Here is a 25,766-nt window from a genome sequence, read left to right as displayed (position 1 = left end):
TTCCCCCACTTCCACTGCGACTGGTCTGCAGCTGTCCCTATGGTGGCAGGTGTGGCATTCCTCTGTGGGAAAGAAACTGTTACACGATTAAACCCCTCGTTCGTAGCAAAACAGAAAGGGGGCACGTGTACGACAAACACAAGAAAAAAATCTTTCCCCTCCAAAGAACTGTCTTCACTGAGTGCCGTCGAGAGAAGATTCTAATTAACGCTAGCCGGGCCACAGGGTTAGACTGCTGTCTGTGTCCCCCGGTTTCGGTATATCTGATTTCCTATGCTGAGAGAAAATTTGAGACGACATCAGTAAGGCTGTGAGATGAAAAGAAAACATTCTGCTTCCAGATGCGAGTCCCCAGATGTCCTGCCCCAGCTTCCCCGAGGGAGACTCATCACCTCACATGAGTGAAAGTACGGGGAGCAGCTCAGCTGGTGGCTCCGTAATGTCACCAAGGGTTTTTCTCTGTCCTTTCTCACACCCTCGGTGTCACCTCATCCGAATGTTTTTGTGGTCACAAGGTGACCACGGCAGGTTCGGTTGACTGATTTTCTTACTCTGAATGAAATGACTTGCTCTAAATGACTGATTTCCTATCCTACTCTAAATTCTGGCGACTACACCTCGAAGCTTATCTGCATAATTGAAACCACTGTTCGCTCCAGCGTGGTGAGTGAGCATCACGGGTGGGGGTTGATGTGCACTTCACACCTCGAGAGACACGCAGCTAAAATGGTCAAGTGGGTATAATCAGAAGCAAAGCAGTTAATTATTCTGAATCAGTGGTGGGGCATTCATCACAAAGTGGTAAGATTTTCTCTTTTCTACAATTACTAAATTTTATTTCGGTCGTTGAATTCAGGCTTTCTCAGTCCAGGTGTAGGGCCCATGAGTAAGTTATGAATGACATGGTATCGATCCTTGGGCTCACGGATGACAGGACCAGGCAGGCCTCCTAGGACCCTCGGCACCCTCATCCACCTACCCCAGGGTGCTGCATAGATAGTGTCACCTTCTGCACGTGCCAAGAGGTATATGAGGCCAGGGTACACTGCCGCGTCCTGATACTGCAGTGGGAACACGTGGCCAGGAGAAATTCTCACAGGTTATTTCCTGACTAGGCTTACCCTTGACAGTGAAGACAGGATCCCTACCCAGCCTGAACCTTCAATCATAAGATTTTAAAATTTTGATAGCAGGCAGCTTTAAAAAAAAAAAAAAAAAAAAAAGTTCTGCAAGCTATATCTGCCTTGCTAGGAATGGAGACCTCTCTACTACTGTGGGACTAGTTCTTTGACTATGAAAACCACCCACTGGAAAGTCATGATTCTCTTTGGAAATAGAAATATCTAAAATGTTTTAAGAAGTTACATTTTTTCAGTTGTTGTTGCTTTGGGAAGAGGTGTTGTTGAGGGCTCTTCAGCTGGCAAGGCTGAGGTGGGCTTCCGATCTAGGCCCATCCACAAAGACTGAGCTCCCAGTCACTGGGCTCCCCTACCTCCCACAGGTGAGCACGGGCGGAATGAAGACTTGAGAGAGAAGATTGGATGGAGGCGTGGGGGCTAGGCTGGAGTCCTTGGGGAGAATCTGAGGACCCCGAATGCCAAGGGTGGTGCGAGCTGTGGAAGAGAGAAAGGGGAGAAGGAAGTGGAGGGATGGCCCAGGGACCGAGCCTTGATTGGCCTCTGATTCCAACACCCACAGATTGTATTCTCTTTGAAAGCCACATGAGATACTACTTCCAAGTCAATGTGCTTTTTACGTTTCAGTGTTTTTCCACCTTCTCTCAGGGGTTCAGTGAGGACATGCACTCCCAGCCACCTCTGCGATTTCCCATTCAGCACCTTGGTCTGAGGCATGCTTTTCCACGTACTGTTGTTACTCCAAGTAGCAGGGGGATCTTTAGCTCATTTTCAGTTCCCACCCAAGGAGAGAGGAGCAGATTCCCCCACAACGTGGTTGTGAGATGATATATCCATAGCTTTATTGCAAGCTTCATCCTCAGGGAGTTTTTATCATTCGAATCTCATATGATGTTCTTATAAATCCACAGAGATTGGCTTATTGTCATCCTATTTCTTCCGGCGTCCATGATTAATGAAAACAGCCTCTGAATTAAAGCACCACTCACAGCTCAGTGTTATTTGAGGTGTTTGAGGAATGAGGGGTAGGGAAGGTTCAAGAGAAAAGCATCCCTATCTCTTCGGACTCCCCTGTGTGCACTGCCTTGTTCCCCTGTGGCCAGAAAGCTGCCTTCACCTTTTTAAATAGGTTGGATTATAGGCAAAACCCATTCATTCTAACCACTCCTTCACCAAATCTCATAGTGGAAGGAACTCCTACCTTTATTGTTTCACGTGCAATGTCGTTTCCTTACCTAGATTATGCTCCTTGAGTAGAGGGGCCATGCTTTTCGTGTGAAACAATCATCTTTCTGCGTCACCTGCTGACCAGTGCCTTTAGTGTGAAACAATAATCTTTCTGCATCACCTGCTGACCAGTGCCTTTAGTGTGAAACAATCTTTCTGCATCACCTGCTGACCAGTGCCTTTCATGTGAAACAATAATCTTTCTGCGTCACCTGCTGACCAGGAATTCTCCCCTGGAGAATTCATATATAATTCCATGAATCCATTGGGATTATCTTGCACAGTCCTAGGCACAAAACCCACCCTCAGGAAATTCTTGTGAAATAATTCAAAAGGACATGGGATCTCCTTGAATAAAGATATTACTCCAAGCTTCTCCTGTGTATTACAGTGCCTCGTTCACAATTTCACTCTAGGTATAATGTTTATTCTAACTTTCAATCATTATTTGATCTACTAGGGATAAATTAAAGCAATTAAAAATAATTTTTTGGCCCTGGCCGGTTAGCTCAGCGGTAGAGCGTCGGCCTGGCAAGTGGGGGACCCAGGTTCGATTCCCGGCCAGGGCACACAGGAGAAGCGCCCATTTGCTTCTCCACACCCCCCCCCCCTCCTTCCTCTCTGTCTCTCTCTTCCCCTCCCGCAGCCAAGGCTCCATTGGAGCAAAGATGGCCCGGGCGCTGGGGATGGCTCCTTGGCCTCTGCCCCAGGCGCTAGAGTGGCTCTGGTCACAGCAGAGCGACGCCCCGGAGGGGCAGAGCATCGACCCCTGGTGGGCAGAGCACAGCCCCTGGTGGGCGCGCCGGGTGGATCCCGGTCAGGCGCATGCGGGAGTCTGTCTGACTGTCTCTCCCCGTTTCCAGCTTCAGAAAAAAAAATAATAATAAAATAAAATAAAAAAATTTTTTTTAATGTACGGGTGAAGTCTTTATAATCTAAACAGGAGAAATGATTTAAACTATCAGTATATATGCATGCCAGTATTATAATTCAGATTTCAAATTTTTAATTTTGACTTCTATGGATCCTACTCAGTTTTGATTATCAAAGTGTTTTGATTAAAGTGCTTTACTATGCTTCTGTGTTCCTGTGTTATCACTTTCTGTGTGAATATAATCAAATTCTAATTTTGCATAATTTTCTAATAATGGAAAAGGCTGCTCTTAAGAAAACATGTGATTGACTCAGAGGCCTGGAATAGTGTTCTGAATTACTTCACATATTGTTGCAGATCATAATTCATTAATGAAGGGAAACAAAAGTACTGGCAAATTTGTCTTCACCATCATTCAAATAGAATAGTTACATCTAAAACAATACCCCTTTTTTGTTTTCTTTCTCAATGAAATTATTTGGATACGTTTTAGATTTTCATTATTTTTTTTTTTTTTTACTGAAATCATTTGTGTTCCAACTCCAGCCATAAAGTCCAAGTTTTAACGTAGGAGTACATATATTTGAATCTTTGAGACTGTCATCAGTGAGAAAGATTTCTGCTGTCAGCTCCAGCCATTTGTAGGATGGCTGGATTGATTCTTCCGAGTACACACTATATGCCTGTTTCAGAGACTGAAGGTGTTTACTAGAGTCACAGCACAAATGCATAGCCTGAAATGTCCTCTCCTCAGTTCGTCTTTGCAGCTCCACCCCGTGACTGTCTTTGCTGACCCCATACCTGCTAAGGCAGTGGTCCCCAACCTTTTTTGGGGCCACGGACTGGTTTAATGTCAGAAAATATTTTCACAGACCGGCCTTTAGGGTGGGACTGATAAATGTATCACGTGACCGAGACAAACGTCAGGAGTGAGTCTTAGATGGATGTAACAGAGGGAATCTGGTCATTTTTTAAAAATAAAACATCATTCAGACTTAAATATAAATAAAACGGAAATAATGTAAGTTATTTGTTCTTTCTCTGCGGACCAGTACCAAATGGCCCACGGACCAGTACTGGTCCACGGCCTGGGGGTTGGGGACCACTGTGCTAAGGTATGCGTATTAATGAGCCCTTGGTATTGCAAGGTTAAATAACAAGGGCCAGGCCCTGGCTGGTTGGCTCAGTGGTAGAGCGTCGGCCTGGCGTGCAGAAGTCCTGGGTTCGATTCCCGGCCAGGACACACAGGAGAAGCGCCCATCTGCTTCTCCCCCCCTCCCCCCCTCCTTCCTCTCTGTCTCTCTCTTCCCCTCCCGCAGCAGAGGCTCCATTGGAGCAAAGATGGCCCGGGCACTGGGGATGGCTCCTTGGCCTCTGCCCCAGGCGCTAGAGTGGCTCTGGTCGCAACAGAGCCATGCCCCGGAGAGGCAGAGCATCGCCCCCTGGTGGGCAGAGCGTCGCCCCTGGTGGGCGTGCCGGTGGATCCCGGTCGGGCGCATGCGGGAGTCTGTCTGACTGTCTTTTCCCATTTCCAGCTTCGGAAAAATACAAAAAGAAAAAAAAAATAACAAGGGCCAGAAGTCACATTATTCAGGAAAAGGCAGAATCTAATTTTCTTTTCATTTTATCTAATGAAGTTGGTGCATTTTGTGGTTCAGCTGCGTGGGTACCCTGAAGCGGGTTCCTGTGTGTGCGCGCAGGGACACGGAATATAGGACGTCCCCTCTGCTTGTCCTTGCCACATCACCAGGGCACAGGTTCTACCTGATATTGGCCCAGCTAACCCCAACCAGGTAGTGACATGCCAGGAAAATGCTACAAGCATTTTCAAACAACTTTAGAATATTTGGGAATATTGACATTTTTACACTGATTCTACAGTATTTTTATTTTTTTACAGTGTTTGTTGTAATGTAAGAACTGGAGAAAATAAGGTAGCTCAATAGACATGAACCACTCCTGTTAGAATTTGAGAGGAGTAGGAAAAACGTTAGCTGGTTGCCACTGGGAAGGGGTTGGGACATGTGCAGGATGACAGGTGGGTAAACCCACCCAGGCACACACAGTCTAGACCAGGGGTAGTCAACCTTTTTATACCTACCGCCCACTTTTATATCTCTGTTAATAGTAAAATTTTCTAACCACCCACTGGTTCCACAGTAATGGTGATTTATAAAGTAGGGAAGTAACTTTACTTTATAAAATGTATAAAGCAGAGATACAGCAAGTTAAAGCATATAATAATAATTACTTACCAAGTACTTTATGTCGGATTTTCACTAAGTTTGGCAGAATAAGTCTTTATAAAACAACTTACTATAGTTAAATCTATCTTTTTATTTATACTTTGGTTGCTCCGCTACCGCCCACCAGGAAAGCTGGAACGCCCACTAGTGGGCGGTAGGGACCAGGTTGACTACCTTTGGTCTAGAAGAAGAGGTGGCTAGCCTAGCTGAAGATAAGACCGGTCCACAGAGCTGTGCCCCATCATTTTCAGAGATGGTGGGGTCCTTCATTTGGACTTACTGCATTCTGTGGGTCTATTTTTACCTCCCCTCTCTTCAGATTAAACTCCATTTTCTTTTCTGTTTTCTGTCTCTCTCCTTTTTTTTTTTTTTTTTTTTTTTGAAAGAGAGAGAGAAGTATCACTCATTTAACTTAGTTTTGCCATTGATTGCCCTGACCAGGATATGAACAGGCAACCTCAGGGGCTGAACCATCACCCTTGGGATCCAGCCGGTGCCCTTGGGGGGCTGGCGACCCTGAGCTCGACTCAGCAACCTCAGAGCTTCGGGGCGGCACTCTATCCACTGTGCCACTGGCCAGGGCCATTTTCTTTCCTCTTGACAAGAAGTAGAAGTAGTATAGTAACCACAGTGTAATAGCTAGACAGGAAATCTTTTCCGCAAGCTCGCGCACACACACTTGTTCAGACACTTGGCGACACCCTCTCTGAGCTTGCTCTGTGTTCTACTCTAAGGTGTCGTGCTGAGTGGACCGACTGTGATGGTCTCTGTTTTACTTCCACCTTTAAAACTTGTCAGCCATGTAATCTTCCATAAAACCCTTTAAAGCTTGTCAGCCATAAAACCCTTTAATCTTCACCCGCGATTTCTTTAATAGAGGAGTAATTAATCTTGCTCCTTTTTGTGCCCACCATATGTTAAGGATCTGCTGAAATTACACGTGGAAGCCCTGTAAACTCAGGCAAGAGCCTGTGCTTTCTTTCAATGCGTGGCATTGGGCGGCCGGTACGGTGCCTGGTGTCTACTTGGAGTTCTGTAAACGTTAGTGCTAAGGATGAGTGGGTTTAAAGAAAAGCTGCACATGATTCCAAATGTAATGCCTTCTGTTTTATTTTAAACTTTTATAATCTGCATGATAAGATTAGGAGCAAAGGGAAAACAGGTTAAATGAGAACTGGGACCGAACTAAATAATTCATTCAATAACAATAATTAATCCAATCAACAGATTTTTATTAAGCTGTTATGTGTAAGGCCTTATTCTAGGCACTGAGGTTAGAACAATGAGCAAAATGGGTCACAATCTGTGACCTCAAGGAACCTCTATTTTCGTGGGAAAAGATGGACAATAAACAAAGTTGGTAGTATATTAGAAGTTGTAAGTGTTAACACACTAAATAAAGTAAAGAAGGAAGATTGGAAGCTACAGTTTTTACTGGGGATAAAGAGGGGAGCCATGGAGAAGGTAACGTTGGAGTAGAATTGAAGGAGGTGAGGAGTGAGCCCTGAGGATACGGGGTGTGGGGTGGGGAGGATCTGAGCTGTGAGGGTAGGGGGTGCAGGGGGGAGGTTCTGAGCTGTGAGGATATGGGGGTGCAGGGGGGAGGATCTGAGCTGTGAAGATATGGGGGTGCAGGAGGAGGATCTGAGCTGTGAGGATATGGGGATACAGGGGGAGGATCTGAGCCGTGAGGATATGGGGGTGCAGGGGGAAGGATCTGAGCTGTGAGGATATGGGGGTACAGGGGGAGGATCTGATCCATGAGGATATGGGGGTGCAGGGGGAGGATCTGAGCCGTGAGGATATGGGGTGCAGGGGGGAGGATCTGAGCCATGAGGATAGGGGGTGCAGGGGGAGGATCTGAACTGTGAGGATATGGGGGTGCAGGGGGAGGATCTGAGCTGTGAGGATATGAGGGTGCAGGGGGGAGGATCTGAGCTGTGAGGATATGGGGGTACAGGGGGGAGGATCTGAGCTGTGAGGATATGGGGTGCAGTGGGGAGGATCTGAGCCCTGAGAATACTGGGGTATAGGGGGAGGATCTGAGCTGTGAGGATAGGGGGTGCAGGGGGAGGATCTGATCTGTGAGGATATGGGGGTGCAGGGGGAGGATCTGAGCTGTGAGGATACGGGGTGCAGGGGGGAGATCTGATCTGTGAGGATACGGGGTGCAGGGGGGAGGATCTGAGCTGTGAGGATAGGGGGTGGGGTGGGGAGGATCTGAGCTGTGAGGATATGGGGGTATAGGGGAAGAGGATCTGAGCTGTGAGGATACAGGGTGCAGGGGGGAGGATCTGAGCTGTGAGGATATGGGGGTATAGGGGAAGAGGATCTGAGCTGTGAGGATACAGGGTGCAGGGGGGAGAATCTGAGCTGTGAGGATAGGGGGTGCAGGGGGGAGGATCTGAGCCATGAGGATATGGGGGTATAGGGGAAGAGGATCTGAGCTGTGAGGATACGGGGTGCAGAGGGGAGAATCTGAGCTGTGAGGATAGGGGGTGCAGGGGGAGGATCTGAGCTGTGAGGATATGGGGTGCAGGGGGGAGGATCTGAGCTGTGAGGATAGGGGGTGCAGGGGGAGGATCTGAGCTGTGAGGATAGGGGGTGCAGGGGGAGGATCTGAGCTGTGAGGATATGGGGTGCAGGGGGGAGGATCTGAGCTGTGAGGATAGGGGGTGCAGGGGGGAGGATCTGAGCTGTGAGGATAGGGGGTGCAGGGGGAGGATCTGAGCTGTGAGGATATGGGGGTGCAGGGGGAGGATCTGAGCTGTGAGGATATGGGGTGCAGGGGGAGGATCTGAGCTGTGAGGATATGGGGTGCAGGGGGAGGATCTGAGCTGTGAGGATATGGGGGTGCAGGGGGGAGGATCTGAACCATGAGGACACGAGTACACAGAGACATGGGAGGCAGAGGGAACAGCACGTGCAAGGCCCTAAGGAAAGAGTTTGAGAAAGGAGACCCGGGAAGCTGAGCAGAAGGAAAGAACTGAAGAGAACAGGATATATGGTCAGAGGGACAGTTGATGATGATGCCACAGATGTTGCTGAGCGCTCACTCTGTCAGCCTCTGCTGCGTTATCTCACATAATCCTCACAGAAACCTCACTTTTATCAGGTGAGGAAACTGATGCATGGAGAAGCGTAAATTTTTAGGGGTCATACAACTAAAAGACAATCCTGTCTTGGAGCGAGGATTGGATCCCAGGGCCCCCTGATTCCAACACCCATGACCTTAACCAATGTGCTCTATCACCTCTCCTGTGGAAATAGATCAGCCCCAAATCGTGGTTGTTTCTATACTCTGGGGGAGTTTTTCTTTTCCTTAACCAGCTAATTGTGACTGTACCACCATCAAAAAATTTCCAAGGGAAAACAATGTAAAAAGAAAACCAATTCTAATACCATTTCTGATAAATTTTTACTCTTGGCCAAAAAACAATAAAATAAATAAAAGGAGTAGAAAAATCTCAATTCCCCAGGTATCTTAGTAGAAAGAAAACTCACCGAGCAGAAGTCCGTAGACAGTAACTCTGGTTACTACCAACGGAACAGTTGCCAACTAACACTAACGCATTTAATTGTTCTAGCTGTCATCTGATTCATGGAATTCTTAAAATTGACACAAGCAATGTATCACCCTCTGTGGCCAATAGGAAACAGGCTCAATAGAAGGGAGCCATTATTTCTTGAACACGTACCACGTGGCAGCATCTTTCTCAGAGCTGTAGAGAAAAGCAGCAACAGAACTGCAGAGGTATGCTTACCGGTCACTTGGAAAGGGGACAGCTGAGTGCAGGAAGTAACAGCCTCCACCTGAACAGCAAGTGAGATTTCAGCAGATAGAGAAGGAGAAAGCCAGAATTATAATACTGACTGTTGGAAAACACTTCAATGTTTACAAAGGGTTCTATGTTTCTTGCATGAGTGCCATTCACTGGACCATTGAGAGGAGTAGGGTAACAGTGAAAGTGCTTGTGCAAGTTCACGTGAGATCCAGTGATTTCTATGAGGTTGGGCAGTAACCTTGAAGGGCCTTGACTACCAGGCAATGAAGTTTAGCTTTTAATCTGCTATCAGCAGGGAACATGAAATATCTCTGAGCAATAACATGATATGATCAGATACGGAGTCTTAAACATGGAGACCCAGTAATATTTCTGGGTTCCGCTAGGAGATAATGAAGGCCTTGACTAAGGAATGGTGGCAGTAATTGGAAATAAACTTGAGAGACAAGGATTTTCCTATGGTTGTATTTGTTGTTGTTTTTTTTCCCTACTGATAAATGGAGTTTTGTTTTTCTTTTTCAAAAAGTTTATTCCTTTTACACCTCTGACCTTTTCGTGAAAAGCTGATTTAAAAACAAAACAATCAAACAACTAAGAATCATTTCTTCCCCAGGCTAGGAAAAATTGATTCAGTCAATTGTTGATATCCTTTGTTGGTGGTATCCAGTTTGTTCTGAATATACCATTCTTGTCCTGCCAGCCCCTGGGAATGGGTTACAATTCCTCCTTCCCAAGGCTGGATGGCTGACTGGCCAAGGGGCGTTTGTGAGCCTGTTTCGATTCTGCCCAACACCCAGGTAGTCCCCTGTCCACCAGCCCATCCTCAGGGAGAAAACTGGAGAAGATACACTGTCCTGCTTTCCACCAGCTGCGTCTGTAATGAAACTGATTTGCTCAATTTCAGGTCAGAATAATGACTTCTATGCAGGGGAAACACTCAGCCAGGAGTCTGGCAGGAGACCTCTCTGGGTGCAGACACATATGCGTTCACATCTGGCAAGTCATCCCAGGGGGGCAGGGAGGCTGGGAGCTGACGGTGGCTCTTTGGCTTGCTTTCCTCTTTCTTTCTTTCTTTCTTTCTTTCTTTCTTTCTTTCTTTCTTTCTTTCTTTCTTTCTTTCTTTCTTTCTTTCTTTCTTTCTTTCTTTCTTTTTTCTTCCTTCCTTCCTTCTTTCCTTCCTTCCTTTCTTTTTTCTTCCTTCCTTCCTTCTTTCCTTCCTTCCTTTCTTTCTTTTTTCTACATTCCTTTCTTCCTTCTTCCCTTCCCTTCCCTTCACTTCCCTCTTTCCTTCCTTCCTTCTTTCCTCCCTCCCTTCCCTTCACTTCCCTTCCCTTCCCTCTTTCCTTTCTTCCTCCTTCCCTCCCTCCCTCCTGCCCTCCCTCCCTCCCTCCTTCCCTCCCTCCCTTCCTTCTTCCTTTCCTTTCTTCCTTCCTTCCTTCCCTTTCCTTCTTTTTGTACTCTCTTGCTCTGTTCTTTCGAATTCTCCATTAAAGCAAGAGGTAAAGTGCTCCCAGATCTAGAGGGCATATCTGATAAACAGCCCACTAAACTGACCCCTTATCTTATTCAGATGAATAGTCATGTTATTGAGCACCTGCCAGAGGCCAGACACAACATTGAACTTTCCCCATTCATTGGGATTCCTTTTTCTCATTTAATCCTTCAAATAGCCCTATGAGAGAGGTGTTGTTATGCCTATTTTACTGTAGGAGCACGAGACTAAGTATGAGGTCAAATGGCATTCCTAAGGTCACATAACACGGTGCTATAATTAGAACTTCTATTTAGTTCCTCGCTACCAAGTACAATTCGCTTTCCACACAATTTCCTGGAGGACATAGAAGGTGCAAGAAGTTAAAAGAAATTCCTTTATAGTCTCTTCTTGTTAACCAATTAATGGATCCTTACATGTACACATGGTTGATAGACAAACATTAATATTTCAGCCGTGTTAGCCAGGATAGGGAGTGATCAAGCAGTACATTCCCACAGAAGCAGTCATTCAAACACCAAAAGTGACTGAGCCAAAGGCACGGCTGGCGTGACAGTGCAGGAGGGTGGTGCTGATCCTGCTCTGCTGTGACCACAGTGATATGAATCTGTCTGACTGTCAGCTTTTCTAAGTGCCCCATCCTTGGGATAAAACCAGGATATAATATCCCGCTCCCATCTCTACAGTGAAATTAAGAAAATAAAACATTAGTGGGAATGCTCTGAGCTGCAACTAGAATCCCAGATTTCTTTTCTTTCCCTAGCCCGTGTAGGATACTATTTTTATAAAAATATTCGTTCTAAGCCTGGAAACAGTAGATGTTAAACACATGTTTGACGAATAAAATTTTAAAAAATTATGAACTATTCTTAGACTCTATGGAGGGGCTTGTATTAATTCACTAAATGCATTTATGACCCCCAGATGGTGTCTGAAAATGGGAATTTGAGCTGCTCGTGTACCTCTGGCTGCTAGTTAAGTAGTGAGGCCTAGGTCCCCACAGTGGATCTCTTTACCCTTCTCAGTCTGTGACAGCTCACTGCTTTGCTTTACGGTTTTATAAATTGTTATAAAGTAAAATTTCTGCCTTTTAAATAAGAGAATATTTAGTAGCTTTAGCTAAGCAGACATGTACTGTGATTGGATTTCCATAGGAGTCAGCCAACTTAGGCAGGGTCTTAGTCTGTGGCAGCCCTGGGGGACTGTTGAGGGCCCCTGGGCTCTGCACCCGGTTCCTCCCTGCAGCTGGCACTCACCGGGCATCTGTCCCCAAGCCCCTGACAAGCAGATAGAGGCTCTGATGCAGTGGTCTGAGGGCCCGGGGTCTGACAGTGAGGGGACACGTGCACTTCATCTGAAACCCTTGACTTGAGGCGCTCCAGGGATATCTCTCTTTGGGGCAGCTTTGTAGTCTCTGCAGGTCTGCAAGGTGGGCATTTGGTATGGCCATGTGTGTTTGCTTGAGGACTCTAAGCACGAAATCTAAACTCGCCTCCAGTTGCGGCACTGTCGGAGGAGGTGGTAGAGAGTTAGACCTGAAGTAGCAGGGAAAGGGGTGAGCATGAAAAGTCAAAAGCGGGTGATCAAATAATTAAGGATTTAGGGTGTTCTTTGGGTAAGATATCTCTTCAGGCTGAGAAGAGAGAAGGGCATTTACATGGTGACACTAGTGCACTTTTTAAAGGACAAGGTGGATGTGCCTTCCTGGGCGGGAAGTAGCAAATGACAAAATTGCACCCATAACACAGGCAGGCCAGAGGGGATGGAGTGGAATTCCAAATCCAATTTTCATTCCAATTCAATTGGAATCTTCACTGGTATGCAAACTTGAAAACCCACGGTTATGATGTAAAGGCTCGAGAGGAAAACGGCTTGTAGGGAGCAGCTGGAGACGATATCAGGAATCTCTTTGCAATAAAAACTCCCCAGAGAATCTGGGAACTAAAGTAAATGCCAAGGGAATAAAAGAAGATTGGAGTCAACCTAAATGTCCATCAAGAGAGATTAATTAAATAAATGTCATGCAATGGAATACCAAGGGGCTGTAAGCTTCACATTACCAGCTCTCCACCTAATGCAGTGCCTGGCACAAGGTCAGTGTGCAATACTGTCTGTTGAATCAATGAAAATTTTGTAAGTTAGAATGGCTGTCATCAATAAATCAACAAATAACAAGTGTGGGTGAGGGTGTGGAGAAAAGGGAACCCTTGTGCTCTGTTGGTGGGAATGCAGACAGGTTGTAGCCACTGTGGGAAACAGTGCAGAGTGTCCTCAAAACGTTAGAAATGGAACTATCTTATGACCCAGCAATACCACTTCTAGGAATTTATCCAAAAAACCCCAAAACACTAATTAAAAAAAAATACACACACACACACACACACACCACACACACACACACACACACACACACACACACCGCTATGTTTATTGCAGCCTCATTTACAATAGCCAAGATTTGGAAGCAGCCCAAGTGCCCATCAGTGGATGAATGGATAAAAAAGCTGTGGTACATTTACACAATGGAGTACTATTCGACCATAAAAAAATAAGGAAATCTTACTCTTTGTGACAGCATGGATGGACCTGGAGAGCTTTATGCTAAGTGACATAAGCCAGGCAGAGAAAGAGAAATACCATATGATTTCACTCATATGTGGAATCTAATGAACAAAATGAACTAACAAGCAAAATAAATGTAGACTCGTACATATGGAGAGGAGGCTGACAACTGTCATGGAGATGGGTTGGGTAAGGGGGTAGAAGGATTGAGCAAAAAAGAACAAAAAAGTAAAAAGAAAAAATTTATGGACAGGGACCAACCACAGTGTGGTGACTGCCGGGGGGTGTGTGTGGAGGAGGGTATAGGAATGATAAGTGATGATGGACAGAGACTTGACTTGGGGGGATTGAACACAAAATTTGGTGTACAGATGTATTGTAGAATTGGGCACCGGACACATGTAAAACTATGTTTACCAGTGTCACCCCAATAAATTCAATTTTTAAAAATTAAAGAATAATATATAATAAAAGGATGAGATACACCTATATGTATAACTTGAAAGAATATCTACAATATATTTTTAAGTGAAATGAAGATTGCAGAATAGTACATATGATCCCATTTATGGTTAGAATGAACAGATTATATATATATATATATATATATATATATATTTAAATGTCTGAGAGGACATATACAGAGAAAACTATTAATAGCGGTTATCTTCGGTGGAGAGCTATTGGATCAGAGCAAGGGTGTTTATGTTCTAATTTCCACGTTCCTTTATTATATATTTTTTAATATTGATGTTGTATTGCTTTGGTAATCAACAAATCCAAATATAATATTACCATTTCAAGGCCAGGAGCAAAGGATTATTGCTAGATAATGATCTTTTCAAATTCTTAACAGAAGTATATGTTTTATTAGCAGTTATGTGGTTGCACTCTATTTTTATGAAAAATGAGACTTGGAAAAGAGCCCAAGACCAGGCCCCCTGCAGTCTGCAATGCAGGCTCTGCAGCTGGCTGGGCCCAGGCAGTTCAGGTGAGAGCAGCTGGATCTCCTGGGCCTTCTCTCTGCGTTGGGGAGGCAGGGGGAGGGGCAGACTTGTTTCTCCTGAGCCTCCTGCTCATCATGTATTTTGTACCAGTTCTCATCTCAAACTCTGTCACCTCTTGGCAGGTGCACGAGAGCCAGGTATGTGGCCCAGAGGCACAGGTGTGTCCCCTCAATCAGGAGATGCAGGTCTCCATGCCTGCCCATCCTCATAGGGAAGAAGGCATCCACACTCAGTGACTTTGTGACAAACTTGCTACAATTCCAGCAAAGCCATTTTTTTTAAAGCTTATTCTTTTTTTTATTTAATTTTTTATTTATTCATTTTAGAGAGGAGAGGGAGAGACAGAGAGAGAGAGGAGAGACAGAGAGAGAGAAGGGGGGGAGGAGCTGGAAGCATCAACTCCCATATGTGCCTTGACCAGACAAGCCCAGGGTTTCGAACCGGCGACCTCAGCATTTCCAGGTCGACGCTTTATCCACTGTGCCACCACAGGTCTTTTTTTTTTTTTTTAATTTTTAATTTTCAAAGCCATTCTGTGAGCCACTTGAGGTCTGGTTTTCTTACAACAACTGATCTGACCAGAGGCTTTGGTCAAGATTAAGCTAAGTTAAGGATTGTTATACAACTTCATTTGTCCCTCTTTAATATTTTACTTTTTCCCCTTATACTGCACTGCATTTTATTTCCTAATTTTCTTATTTTATTTTGTTATTTCCTAATTAATAATATATAAAGATGTCAGTTTATATCTATGGTCTCCTTTCAATCCCCCACTAAGTGGCAAGTTTCACTGAAGAGGAATTTCTGGAGCAATGTGCTCTTCAGGCTTTTATTTTGTCTCTTTTTTTTTTTTTTCAGTGAGAATCAAAAACAACTGACCTAGAAATGAAGTTGCTGGATTTTAACCACCTATAAAATTCAGATGGCTAAATTACCTGTTGGCCAAGTCACTATAAATGAGTACTTGCTCTCATTCATTCATAACGTTTATCATTTCCTTCCTTACAGTTTAGGAACCTTTTTCTAGTTATGTTTTCATAGACATTCCATTGGTGAAGAAAATTAAAGGACAAAGTTACATGTCCCAAGCAGGCGACCGTTTCTGACTGCCCCGATTTCTCTCTGAAACCGCTGTGGGTTCTGTGCTCTTTGTTGTGGCTGAGCTTGATTTTAGCTGCTGGCATCTTGGAAATTCCATTTCAGGAGACCTCAGTGCAGTTTGCATTGAGAATTTCTCTCTAAGGCTAACCAGCATATCACAGTGATATGTTGACTTTTCCCCGGGAAATCTAACTCTGGGCTCTGAGGAGTTAACTCCCGGAGTTTTAGAACCTTATGAGGATTTGCAGAAATGAGATACTGCAGAGCTTTCTCTCCACAGGGACAAATGCACAGGCGCACGTGCATTCTGGAAGACTGTCGCCATCGCCTTTCCCTGGGGCATCATTTTTAGGAGCTATGCCTTTTTTTGTTCTTTTTAAATAAAAAGTTACTTTCATATTTTAGATTCCCTGGTCATGGTTCTTTGTTGGTGGTTTCATGTCTTCTCCGCTTGTATATTTTCCTTTTTCATCTGTGGTCAATATTAACCCCAGATTTATTTTTAGAGGGACTGGATGTGACCCAGAATAAGCTGGAAAAGTCCACATTACCCCTGTCAGAGTAAACTACTGAATAATGGAACGCTGAAGTTAACAGAATAGATGTGCATTGGGCTTAAGGAAAGGCAGTACAGATTCAGCAAAATTAATATACAGGATATGTTACATATAATATACATTATATATAGATACTAAAAGGGGAAGTTATTTGCTGTTTAAAAGTACTCTTCAAGGCTCTGAAGCAAAGGCCTTTAGTAGATAAAAGATTGACTACGCAGGAGGCCAGGCTTGCTGGGTGCAGGGGACCAGGAGAGAAGTCAGAGATGGCGGGGGGCCTGCTCAAACCAAGCCTGTGGGCTGAAGGCGGGCGTCTGAGTTTTATTTGAAGCATGCTAAGGAGTCAGCATAGAGCTTTAAGCAGAGTGACATGGTCTGTTTGGTGTTTTTCAGAGGTCACTCTTGGGGGCTGAGGGGGAGATGGGTGGGCCACGGTGGGAGAGGAGGACAGAAGAGGACGAGGGTGAAGAGCGTGAGTCCGGTGGGGAGGGCGTGGGGGTGTCCAGGAAAGGGATGCCCGTAGCTGGGTCTGAGGTGGTGACCACGGACACAGTCCGAAGTAGATGCATTTGAGACCCATTTTGGAGACAGAATCAGCAGCACACGCTGATGGAACCAAAGTGGAAGGACTGCCTGATGAGCCCTGGGTTTTCAGTGAGCAGCTGGGGCGAAGTCGGTGCCCGTTCCCGAGTCGGACAGGCTGGGACGGGGAGAGCAAGCGTCAGAGCGAAAGCCCAGAGCTGCGCTCACCGCTTCGCTGCGCCCCCTGAGCGGGCAGAGGACGCAGGACAGGCACAGGGTGAAGGGGCACCTGAGTGCCGGCCTCTGTGCTGCGCTCCCCTCGCAGGCCAGTCCTCATTCTCCTTCCCCGGTTCCCTCTCCTCTCTCAGAGTGTGAGTGTCAGAGTGCGGAGGCTCAGTCCCTTATCCCCTTTTCTTTCTCTACCTTCACTTTCTTGGTGCCCTCATCCAGTCTCTGGCTATAAATACTATCTGTAAACTGATGACCACCCCAGTTCATATTGTCCCCCGGACGTCCTCCAACCAGCCACCTGCTTGACCTCGCCAACGGGATGTACAATGGGCATCTCAGAATCGACACGTGCACAGCTCGGCGCTGATATCCATGGCCCCGCCTCACCCGCCAGCCCTGCTTCTCCTGCCTTTTCCCATTTCAGCCAATTTCCGCTTCATCCGGACAGTTGCTAAGGCCAATGCCTTGGAGTTATGCGGGGCCGCTATCTTTCCACATCCTGCATCCGAGCCGTCATCCAGTCCTGCTGACTCCTGAAAGCTCTGTCCAGGATCCGACCGGTCGTCAGCTCCTCTGCCACCACCACCAGCTCCAGCGACCCTCATCTCTTGCCTGGATCACTGCAGTGGCCGCCTGACTGGTCTCCACACTTCTGCCCTCACCCTACTTCAGCTCCCTCTCAGCACCGCAGCCGGTGATCCTGGTGGAGTATAAATCACTGCTATCACCTCTCTGCTAAAGTCGTGCAAGAACTTTCATCTCAGAGTGAAAGCCAAAGTCCTCCGGGTCATGTCCAGGCCCCACATCATCTGGCTGTCATCACTACTCCGATCTCACCCTCCCTCTCCCCTGCCCCCACCCCGGACATCCCCGTGAGCATGCTAAGCATGTCCTCCTCTAGACCCTGCTCGTTGGCAATTTTCCCTGCCTGGAAGTCTTTTCCCAGATATCTCCATGGCTACCACCTTCACTTTGGTCTTTTTCAAATGTTACTTTCTTAGTGGGGCCTTCCTTGGCTTCTTATTTAAAGTTTCGGCCCCTAATATCCCACCGTGGTATTCACCTAACCCCTTCCTTCTTAACTTTTCCCCATGGCACACCTCCGTCTAACAGCTGCCTATGGTGTGACTCCTGCACGAGACTGTCAGTTCCGTGGGAACAGGGATTATTTGCCTGTTGGTTTTCTGCTGAACCCTCAGTGCCTAGAGCTGTCTCACTCCTAGTGGACACGTAGCACATATGTGTGGAGTAGCGTTCCAGTAGGGAGCTGTCTCCTTTCTTCTCATCACTGCTTTCTGACTTTTTATGGGACTGTTGTCTTCATTTTTATATGTCCTTTGTCCGTGGAGCTAGTCAGGCGTAGTGGTGAAACCAGTGAACAGCCAAATACAACCCAACCTTACTATCCTTCGATAGCTGTGTGACTTGGTAAAAGTAGCTTAACCCCTCTGAGTTTCCATTTCTTTGCTTATAAAATAGAGAAGGTCTTCCTGCCTCTCCCTCAGGGTTGCTGGAAAGGTTCGCTAGAATAACATATGAGGGGCTGTCAAGGATAAGATGTGGTTTTCACTTTACATTGGTTTTCACTTTCCATGGTGTCCAACCCTGACTCAGTGCCGGAGTGTCACATATATGACTGTCTCATACAATTCTCACATCAGATCGATGAGATGTGGACTCATACTGCCACACTCATTTTAAAGATGAGAAAACTGAGGCAAACCTAGAAGTTAGGTGAATTACCCAAGAGCTAGGTAACAACAGAGCCAGGCTTTGGAGCTAAGCATTTTTATTCAATGACCTGAGATTTTCCCCATGATGTTCTGCTGGCACATAATAAGTGTTTTAATGACTGAATGGAGTAATGAAAAGATTTTACCTGAGGTGCAACTTTTGTCTCTAGACTACTTTTTCTTGACTGCTAATTAATGTGGCATTTCTCTGGTGTTATTTTTCACCATCTTCAACTCAGGCAGAAATTTCTGTCTTTCAAAAAGCAAAAGGTATGGATTGTCAGGCATGCCTTTCTTCTCCTCCTCCAAGGAATGAAACTCTATCACATGTCCTCTGAGATTTCTGTCATACAGTCTAACCAAGTCCAGATGGTTTTCCAAGTTCAGACATCCTATGTAGTCAAGTATTTGTAGTTATCTACCGAAACAAATTCTGGGCTAAATTGCAAACACCTGCTTCTCAGATAACTTATTGCATGCTCTTGTGCCTTGTTTGTGTCATGGCCTTTCTATGCTAATGAGTTTGTAAATGTGTTTTCATTATTGTTTACCAAAAACCAGCAGCACACAGATCAGTCTAATAGGAGACTTAGCCAAAATGTTGAGGCCATTTGTTTCAAATGCAAAAACAACTGATAAATGTGAAGTACTTTTTAAACATTGGGAAAGGAGCTTAAGTTTAGTTTTGAAGAAACAATGTTTTATATATTTAGGAAAATAAATCGTTCTTTAAAAGAATGGATTTAAATATTGAAATGGCATTCCGCCCCACCCCCCAGGCCAAGTACACAGTGATTTTGCACAGAACCAAAGTGTAATAAAAAGTATAATAATGTCGATTTGATTGAGCACCACACCAAAGAGCTGTATTCCAAAGAACTCCCCAAAAGGAAAACTCAAAATTACTTGTAAATTCCAGTTAATGTTTCAGAGCTCTGGAAACCCATGTATTATATTACCTCATGTTTCTGAATTCTTGCCCCAGGCAAATTGCCAACTTAGCGAGTAAATGACGGTTTCAAAATTCTAATAAATCCAGCTCCTTTAACTTTGCTTTTGTTCCTTTAGAAAAAAAAAAAAAAAGAGCAAGGAGGGGAGTGAAAGCTATTGGAAAGTTCAATTTATAAATTCTATTTGTGCTGTATCTGGCGTCGTAGTTGAATTTGGCTCCGGCATAATAGGATGTTTTCCTGCTTCCACATTAAGAGGGACCTCCGAAAAGAAGCTCCTTCCTGCAGCTGTCGGTCCTGCTAATAGAAAGGGGGTTCTCATCCCCTGCCCCTCAGAGAAGCCGGCCTGGGAGTGGGAACAGGGCCAGGTTCACCTCCTGTGCAGAACTCCAGAAACAAAATCCGTCACCTTGACAATCAGTGAGGACTGCTATCATTTCCTTGGATTGTGGAGATTATGGAAGAAGTTTGAGCAGTGTGAGTTGCAAATACTGTCTTGTAGGAATTTATTTTTAATGGGAACAACAGACAAGTGTACAGGCAATTTGATATAAAAGACCCTAAGGGTAGGAGGTTGGGGAAATGGATGAAGATGGTCAAAAGGTACAATTTTCAGTTATAAGATGAATAAGTTCTGGAGATATGATGTACTGCATGGTGACTATAGTTAACAATACTGTATCATATATTTGAAAGTTGATAAGAGAGTAGAGCTTAAAAGTTCTCATCACAAGAAAAAAATATTTGTAGCTATGTGTGGTGATAGATATTAACTAAACCTATTGTGATGATCATTTCACAGTAGATACACATATATTGAGTCATTATGTTATGTGCCTGAAACTTACACAATTATGTCTCAATATACCTGAGCAGGAAGAAGGGATCCCAAGACCAAGTCTTAACTACCAAATAGCTTTTGTTTGTTTGTTTAATTTTTATTTTTCAGTTACAGTTTACTTTCAGGATTATTCTGTATTGCTTTCAGATGTACAGCATAGTGATTAGACAGTCATATACTTTACAAAGTGTTCCCTCTCTGATATTTTCAGTACCCACCTGGCACCATACATAGTTATCGCAATATTACTGACTGCATTCCCAATGTTGTACTTTTCATCCTTGAGACATTTTTGTAACTACCAATCTATACTTCTTAGACCTTTCACCCTTTTCACTCAGTCCCCCACCCCTGCCCCTCTGGCACTCATCCATCTATTCTGTATGTTTGTGAATGTTTAAATTATTTTGTTCATTTGTTTTGTTCTTTAGATTCCATACATCAGTGAAATCTTATGGTAATTGTCTTTCTCTGACAATTTCACTTAACATAATGCTCTCTAGGTCCTCCATGCTGTCACAAATGGTAAGATTTCATTCTTTTTTACTGCTGACTAATATTCCATTGTGTACATGTACCTCCATTTTTTTTTTTTTTTTTTTGTATTTTTCTGAAGCTGGAAACGGGGAGAGACAGTCAGACAGACTCCCGCATGCGCCCGACCGGGATCCACCCGGCACGCCCACCAGGGGGCGACACTCTGCCCACCAGGGGGCGATGCTCTGCCCCTCCGGGGCGTCGCTCTGCCGCGACCAGAGCCACTCTAGCGCCTGGGGCTGAGGCCAAGGAGCCATCCCCAACGCCCGGGCCATCTTTGCTCCAATGGAGCCTCAGCTGTGGGAGGGGAAGAGAGAGACAGAGAGGAAGGAGAGGGGGAGGGGTGGAGAAGCAGATGGGCGCTTCTCCTGTGTGCCCCGGCCGGGAAAGAACCCGGGACTTCTGCACACCAGGCCAACGCTCTACCACTGAGCCAACCAGCCAGGGCTGTACCTCCATTTTTTTATACATTTGCTATTGATGGGCACTTGGGTTGCTTCCATGTCTTAGCTTGTAAATAGCACTGTAATGAACATGGGGGAATATATTCTTTTGAAGTAGAGTTTTGGAGTTTTTCAGATGGACCCAGAAGTGGAATTGCTGAGTCACAAGGCATTTCCATTTTTAATTTTTTGAGGAACCTCCATACTATTTTACACAGTAGCAAATATCTTCTCCCATTCAATAGGTTGTCTTCTTGTTTCATTGATGGTTTCCTTTGCTATGCAAACCTTTTTAGTTTGATGTAGTCCTAATTGTTTATTTTTCTTTTTTTTCCCCTTGCTTGAGGATATATCAGAAAATATATTGTTATGAGATATGCCTGTGATTTTACTGCCTATCTTTTATTCCATGAGTTCTGTAGCTTTGAGTCTTATATTTTTCTTTAATCCATTTTGAGTTTATTCTTGTATATGATTTAAGAAGTTTTACTTTTAAATATATCTGTTTTACTTTTAAATATATAGTTTTACTTTTTCCATATATCTGTTCAATTTTCCCAGAACCATTTATTGAATAGACTGTCTTTACTCCATTTTATATTCTTATCTCTTTTGTCAAATATTAGTTGACCATATAGGCATGGTTTTATTGCTGGGCTCTCTATTCTGTTTTATTTATGTATATATTTTATTTTATACCAGTAGCATGCTGTTTTGATTACAATGGCTTTGTAGTATAGTTTGATATCAGGTAGCATGACTCCTCCAACTTTGCATCCACAGTGCCAGAAACATGTCTGTTATATGTTGTTTGATGGATGTTGAGTGGCTATTCATAGTATTTACTGGTGTTTTCCCATCAATAATTCATGGTAAATACTGCTATTTTCCCAAATACTGCTATTTTCCCATCTAATAAAAGTTGCCTTATTCTTCATATTATGGTACGTTTAAAATATGTATGTAAAAGATATAAGATATATATATTCTTGTTTTTTAAAAATGTAAATGCATTCAAAAAGTCTGGAAGGACACATACCCAAACACCAGGACTGGTGATCTCTAAGTACAAAGATGTGAAATGATGTGGACCTTTTTCTTTATGCATCGCTGTGTGGTTTTGCCATCTTACTATGAATGTGTGCTACTGTTAGGATAAGAAAATATAAAGTAATTCGTATTTTAAAAAGGGTAATGTGGTTCATTCTATAAGCAACAATCATAAGATGTAAACAACTTATGAAGAAGTGTCATCTTTTTCATCTAAACCTTATGTTGACAGTGACTTGACTTTGTGAATTTAAATAACTGACCTAGTTTGGTAGCTTGAATGGCATTAAGTTTCTATTTTCTTACTCATGTCTGTGTTTATAATATTTAGAAGGTACCCAAGCAACCCTTTCCTTGTAATTATTCTAGCAATGAAATATGTTAAATGATTTCTTTTGCTTTCTCTCTTCCTCTCCTTTAATTCTCTCTTCTCATACTTCAACTGAGTGTTAGAACCTATCTTCTTAAAGCCAGGCATACCCTCTTGCAAATAGATAAGGCAGAACTAAGTAGCCAATCACTCTGTCTGTCTCTCCTTTCTCTTTCATTGTGCACCTCTCGCTTCAGGTTGGCGCTGTATAAAAGAAATAGCAGTTTCTGCTCAGTGGTATTTGTTTGGCTAACTACAGTGTTGGAGAACGTAGACAATGTTATTAGACTAAAATAGAGTTTATTTCTTTTTTCCCAAAGGAACAATCACAGATTATTAAATGTGCCTCTAGAGAACAAGTCTAAAACTGTGTATACGCTTTTCTCTCTGCAGCTGAATTCCTGCTGCCAGGATGGGAAAACAGAACAGCAAGCTGCGCCCGGAGGTCATGCAGGACTTGCTGGAAAGCACGGACTTCACCGAGCATGAGATCCAGGAATGGTATAAAGGCTTCCTGAGAGACTGCCCCAGTGGACATTTGTCAATGGAAGAGTTTAAGAAAATTTATGGGAACTTTTTCCCTTACGGGGATGCTTCCAAATTCGCAGAGCACGTCTTCCGCACCTTCGATGCCAATGGAGATGGGACAATAGATTTTAGAGAATTCATCATAGCCCTGAGTGTGACATCGAGGGGCAAGCTGGAGCAGAAGCTGAAATGGGCCTTCAGTATGTATGACCTTGATGGAAACGGTTACATCAGCAAGGCAGAAATGCTAGAGATTGTGCAGGTACGTAGCCCTAGCCCTTCCCAAAGAGAAGAGCATGAGTCACAAGTAAGAACTGGAAGGTACACAGTATCGTTTAGTGCAAAGTTTGCAAACTGGTGGCCCTCCTGGACAGTGGCCCTCCTGGACACTGATTTGGCCCACCCAGTATTTTGGAGAATGTTGAACCCACATTACCAAACAGGGAGACTGCACATAAAAATTGCAGATCTCTTGAAAACTCAGGAGGTCTAGCAACTCTGGGCCCCCATTCTTGCCTGGAATAAGTCACGTGGGGCTTTGTGGTAACCCCCACCCTATAGACACACACATACAGTCTTCCACTGGTCATGCTCACTGTGGCGTCTCCATCCACTCACTGAAATGACCTGCTTTTTGAGGTTGTTATCTCCTGCAATGGTATTTAATGATCAACTGTGACCTGAGTTCATTTCTTGTCACTACCTTTGTGACTTGGACCTCATTCACCTAAGTAAGCTTCAGTGTCCTCATCTATAAAATGAAACTGCCAACAGTGTCCACCCATATTGTGGGGTTATTTTAAGATTGGATGTGACTCTCCATGTTCAATGCCTACAACAGTACCAACCATCAGCCAAGCTCATCATCATTGCCATCGTTCATTTACGACTTTATTAGATTCTTGAGTAAAGGGAGGGATATTTAGTCTAGGTTCTATCTCGCCTGAGATACAGAGAATTGAGGCCTCTAATCATTTCAATAGGGAACACTTCATTTTATTATTTCAAGTCATTCACCCAGAGTAAATTTCCTGAACAGAACAGGAGATGGGACCCTGGTCCGGGTCGCATTTTCCTTGTGGGACCCCAAAGGAAAAGTGAGAAAGGAATGTAAGAAGCTATGGTCATGGCAGCGACAACTTGACCAGCAGTGGGTGGGACCCAGACACAAACCTAAGGAGATCGAGGCCCGGAGGGGGTCAGGAGAGCCTCAGCCGCAGGCAGGCAGAGGACCAGCTGGGCCGGCGGCACCGGGGAGGGCTGGCCGTTGCTCACCGTCTTGGCAGGCGAACGGGCCCAGTAAGGAAGCAGCTGGCAGCAGACAGCAGGTCCAAGAGAGTGGGCATTAAGCTTCCTGGAGGGCGCCTCACAGGGCCAGCACTCATGCCAGGACATCTGGATTCAGAGGTAGAACTGCAGCCCCTGGGATAACGGGGGCGAGGTGGTGGAGGCGGGAGAAAGGTCTGGGAGGGAAGGAGGCAGATGTTACACGAGGAGACAAAGGCTTCAGCGGCTGAGGAGGAGGAGGGTGAGGGTGGAGGGGTGGCACTTGCTTTCAAGAAGCCAAGGAGACCTGCTCACAGAATCTAATGCTAGAGCCTGAAAGTGAGCCACAGGACTGACTTGTTATGAGCCTTGTGAGTGCGGCCCGGGGTCTGCTCCTGAGCCAGTGGGACTGAACCCACACAGGCAGTTAGAGGGACAGCCGCACATACTACAGGGACGCGGAAGCAGGCATCCACCTGACCTGTCTGTGTTAGGAAACTCTCCAAGGCCTGCAGCTGGTCCCCTCCTTTCTGCCTGGGCCACCAGGGGCTTTCCTGCACCCCAAGCAGTAGCTGTCTGAATCAATTGTGTTCAATTAACCACTCAGAGACAGGCATCTTAGACAAAAATAAGCGATGTCTCCCTTCTTCCAGGGATAAATGTATGATAATAATATAATGTCTACTGTAAAAGTATGGGCAGTACAGAAAAATATAAAAGAAAAAGAGAAAAATTCTCTAATTTCACTCTACCCCCAAAGAGAATCACTGCTAATAGTTTTCTAGTATACACTCCTAGTCTTATTTCTATGCATTTTAAAAAGTCAATGTCATAATGCATATGAAATTTTGTATCTTGCCCTTTTCACTTGCACTAATAATACAAGCATTTATCATGTTATTAAAATGTTTAATCAAGATATTTTAAAGGCTACAGAATAGTCATGCACTATAATTGACTTAATTTCCCTTATTATAAAACCTTTTAATCAAGATATTTTAAAGGCTACAGAATAGTTATGCCTATAATTGACTTAAATTTCTCTTATTGTTGGGTATTTAGGTTGTTTCCAGTTTTCATTATTACACATAATATTGTAACTTAAAAATAAAGTAACAAATAATTCTTGTGCATGAAATCTTTTCTATATTTAGGATTATTCCCTTAGAATAAATTCCCAGAAGTGCAATTACTGGGCCAAAGGGAATGAGCATTTATTTCTACAGCCCTTGATACCTTCTGCCAAATTGTTTTTCCAAATGTTGTCCTGAAGTGAGGGAAAGTGCCCCAAATTGTTGCGCTCTTCCA

At 44.5% G+C, this 25,766-nt stretch overlaps 1 protein-coding gene and 1 non-coding gene across 6 annotated transcripts in view; both read left to right on the top strand.

Moving 5' to 3' along the window:
• NCALD (neurocalcin delta) overlaps positions 1–25,766 on the top strand; it is a 453,474-nt gene that overhangs the window by 408,620 nt on the left and 19,088 nt on the right. For all 5 annotated transcript variants that reach the window (XM_066379265.1, XM_066379266.1, XM_066379267.1 and 2 more), the window contains one exon: positions 23,058–23,454. In XM_066379265.1, coding sequence (XP_066235362.1) covers positions 23,077–23,454 — 378 coding nt within the window. In that variant the 5' untranslated portion in view covers positions 23,058–23,076. The remainder of the gene's footprint in view (positions 1–23,057; positions 23,455–25,766) is intronic.
• On the top strand, positions 10–142 carry LOC136401580 (small nucleolar RNA SNORA41). The gene has a single exon (XR_010750605.1). It is a non-coding gene; the product is annotated as a small nucleolar RNA SNORA41 (small nucleolar RNA).

The sequence above is a fragment of the Saccopteryx leptura genome, chromosome 3 (genome assembly GCF_036850995.1).
Source record: "Saccopteryx leptura isolate mSacLep1 chromosome 3, mSacLep1_pri_phased_curated, whole genome shotgun sequence".
NCBI lineage: Eukaryota > Metazoa > Chordata > Mammalia > Chiroptera > Emballonuridae > Saccopteryx > Saccopteryx leptura.
The sequence above is the reverse complement of the archived record's forward strand: the minus strand, read 5'-3'. Positions and strand labels throughout refer to the sequence as shown.